Here is a 3,889-nt window from a genome sequence, read left to right on the forward strand (position 1 = left end):
TCGATAACTTATTGCCAAAGAGAATCCAACTTCAATATACTCTTCTCGTAGAACCCCTTGTTCCTATTGGCAAAAAACTTGGATAACCAATTTTCAGAGGCCTCTATCGAGGCAAATTTTTTACCCCTAAGTGCGTTTTCCACAGACAAGAACAGGTGGTAGTCACTAGGTACCAGGTCCGGCCTGTAAGAGGGATGCATAAGAACTTCCCATCCGAGCTCACGGAGCTTCTGCCACGTTATCAAAGATGTGTTTGGCATGTTGTTGTCTTGATGAAACACGATCGATCTCCTATTCACTAATGTTAGTCGTTTCTGTTTGATCACCGGCTTCAAACGGTCGATTGGAGGGCAGAATTGAGCGTATGGTCATAGGGGGGGGGGCAGCTCATAGTAGATTATTGCCTACCAATCCCACTAAACACACAGCAACACGGGGGAAAGGACGCTTTTTACCTTTTAGGTAGTAAAAATGCAAAATATGGCAAAATTCTTCCTCCGTACTCGACGCACGATAATTCACAACTGAACCAGCTAAGGGCAATACTGTCCCAAAATTGTTTGTATTTTGACTCACATCTATACAATGCTTTATCTTATATGCTCCGTTGTGACGAATAATGAAGAGGATACACATAGTTTAAAAAAAGGGTGTAAAAATGAAATACGAAATTACTTTTCCCAACCTAACATATGGACTTAAAAGACAATTTCTAGGTCTGAGTTTAATACTTTTATTGAATCAGTGCTCTATACGACAATTTTAAAAAAACCAAAAAAGGCTTAGAAGAAGGAAATGCACCTGATGTTCATCTCTAACAGCTTTGAAAAAAAAAAAAAACACTCATCAGATATCCAAATAGAAAAACAAAACCTCGCATGGGTAATGTTCGTATTTAATACCATTGATGTAAATCTGATGAGTTTTTTAGCTGCCTCACTTTTTCGGAATTGGTAATCTCAAGAATAAATTTTCTTTTCCTGAACAATTGTCATTATTATATAATTCCTGTGTAGTGAACTTCTTTTTCTAAACAGATTCAAAACCTGATGGAACAATTCGTGTGTGCTCATAAAATACGGAGGGTAGCCCTGAGGATTTCTTACAGAGTTATAATTGTAAGACCTTCTTAGACTATGAGTAGAATTGGGGGTTGACATTGGAGTATTTCTAGTAAATGTCCTTGTTAATATCCTTTTCTCCTTCCTTCCTTTTGACAGGTGATTGATGCTGATACAATGAAACGTCATGAGCAGGATTCTTTCTCTCCTCTAAAACATTCTTCAAGTTGTCGGGATTAACATGATGATTTTCCGTTTCTTTTTTTTAACATCCCCACAGGATTTTCATGAGTAAACTCTACCCCTCAGTACAAATTCTAATAATATGGAGAGTCGAAACATTTACTATCATTGTGAATAGTTTATTACTTGGGTAATGTCATAAATAGGTAAAATTAATAAACAATTTTTATATAAATAGGAAACTTCACACAACTAGAGACAAGTATTAAATACACACAAAATTAAAGAAATAACAAACGAACAAGGGAAAAAAACAGGAGTTCAAAGATACCATAGGTAATTAGAGAGAATATGTAAGAGATCCTTAAGGAAACTGAAGGGAAACAAAGATGAGGGAAAGGGTTCACGTTTTGAGAATGAATAACATTACATATAAATCCAAGTATTTGGATTTATATAAGTAGATTTATTCATTTTCAAATAACGGTTTTTGTGGAGTTTTTTACAGTCTAGGCAAATTGAGTAGAGTTCTTAGTCTTCCTAACTCTCGTCATACTGGACACATCAACATCACAAGGATATCTTTTCTGACAAGAGTTCACGTTTTTGATTCCATAGGTAGATGCCCGATTCAATCGATCCATCAGAGACTCATCCAAATGACTCTTTGACATGAGTATTCTTAACGTACTAAAAAAGGAATAGTAGAATATAAATTAAAGAAACTAAGCAGCTGATGTATAACTATGACATGCAAAAACCCTCAAGTTCTCTTACATTTCTGTCACTTGCTGCTCAAGCTCTTCCATTTGAGTTGTAGGACTCTTGTATTCACAGACGAGTCTTTCAAAGCAGCGCTCTAGTATGTGTTGAGAATCACAGGACATGTACTTTGATAGAATGGCGCTAGGGGATAAGGATCTTGATGTGCTACTGTTGGATTTGAAATGTGTGTTCTCTTCCTTGAGGGCTCCGTAGAGAAACGACCGGAGGATCTGCTCCTCTTCACTCCCAATGGCTCGTTTCTTCCTTTTACCCATCATCATGGGTATAACTGGAGGAATGACCATTGTTGTCGTGGGGAATAACAAAGGAAGAGCCAAAAGAGCGAGTGGAGCAAGAGCCAGTAGGGGCAGAAGACTTAGTTTGTCTTTAAACTTATCAGGAGAACCTATGGAATGGATGATTATTCAATGTATACATAACTAATTAAGTGGTATTAACTAATGTTGAGCATTCATCGTACTCGTTCACAAACTTACCTCCACCGCCGCCATATCCACCCCCGCCGCCATGTCCACCTCCTCCACCATAGCCGCCACCACCACCTCCTCCATACCCGCTTCCGCTGAATCCAGAGTTACCATAGGTGTAGCCTCCTCCCCCACCGCCTCCTCCTCCGTCCCTATGAGCTGAAATGCAATAGAATAACTTTATTTCAAAATATTCAATATCTATCTCTAATTGGATAATTTTTAATATGTATTTTGTACTCTGATATACTCGTCAAATATATTAACTCACCAAATCCCTTGTTCCTTTTCGAGAACTCCCTTTTTCCAGCTCCCAAAGTGACTTGAACCGCAAACACGCTTAGGACGATTACAAATAACTATAAAATAAAAAGAAAAGAAATACTTATTTCTATATATATAGTTTTTTATAATGTGAAAATGATTTACTGTTTGATTGACAAATATTGTGAGGGATCTCATGTTGATGTACTTGTTTCAAGACTACTGAGCAATTCAAGAAGGGGTTTCGTATCCTTTTATACTCTGTACCTTCTAGTGTAAGGGGTTTTTCTTTCTTTCTTTCTCCTTTTCATTTTATTTAAAAAAGTTTAATTTTTTCGAAAAAAAACAAAAACACTTTATATTTTTTTGGTTGAGTCACTATTCAATCGCACTCTTTACTTGCATATTACTAAGAGCGGAAGATGTTTGTTTGTACTAATAGACATGGTACTATTATAACTATCTATGAAATTCTACAAAAAAAAAACCAACAACGAAATTTAGCAAATTCCCCTCAGGGTGAGCTGCTATCTTCAATGAATCTCTCAACCTTTCTGACAAATACTGGATAAATATAATATTATACATCCTTAATCAATGGGTCATAGGCACTTTTTACTTATATTAGTTTGAAAAAAAAGCAACTGAGAGAAGTGCCATTTCTTGTGGCAAAATAATACAATTTTCCTCCGATAGATGATAGGAAAGTAAGATTATGGAACTGTGGTCAGAAGACTTTTGAATTGAAGCTATTCTTTAAGTGCTTCAAGTAAAACAAAAGGTACACATACGTACCCCCCAGTTGAGAACAACTGGCCTAATGCTTAACTGTTAATGATCATGTCCAACGGTTTATTGTAACTTTTTTAATACTTTGCAAGGTATAAAGAGAGGGGGTTTGAAGTGTAGTTCCTTCCCAAGATAGTAAATGAATAGCCTGAACCCTCACTTTTTAAAATTTCATTATTAATTATGTTGTTCCAGGGTCTCTGAGCCAGAATCCCACATTCGCCATTTCAACATTTTTTGCTTCTTTTGTTAGATAAATTTACGTGCATTTTCTGTGGTTAGACGCTCCATAGAATAGCTCTTACACGAAAAAGGCTGTGTGTCTCTCATTTTGAAAAC

General features: G+C 36.4%; 1 protein-coding gene across 1 annotated transcript; it reads right to left on the reverse strand.

Annotated features, from left to right (window-relative positions):
• Positions 1-1,402: 1,402 nt before the first annotated feature.
• On the reverse strand, positions 1,403-2,959 carry LOC121126384 (uncharacterized). Its single transcript, XM_071891786.1, has 5 exons — positions 2,927-2,959; positions 2,769-2,856; positions 2,507-2,656; positions 2,022-2,415; positions 1,403-1,934 (listed from the first exon to the last, which is right to left on the reverse strand). Exons 1-5 carry the CDS (start codon positions 2,957-2,959, stop codon positions 1,754-1,756), a joined length of 846 nt encoding a protein of 281 aa, XP_071747887.1. The 3' UTR covers positions 1,403-1,753.
• Positions 2,960-3,889: the final 930 nt, after the last annotated feature.

This window comes from Lepeophtheirus salmonis, chromosome 11 (genome assembly GCF_016086655.4).
Source record: "Lepeophtheirus salmonis chromosome 11, UVic_Lsal_1.4, whole genome shotgun sequence".
Classification (NCBI taxonomy): domain Eukaryota; kingdom Metazoa; phylum Arthropoda; class Copepoda; order Siphonostomatoida; family Caligidae; genus Lepeophtheirus; species Lepeophtheirus salmonis.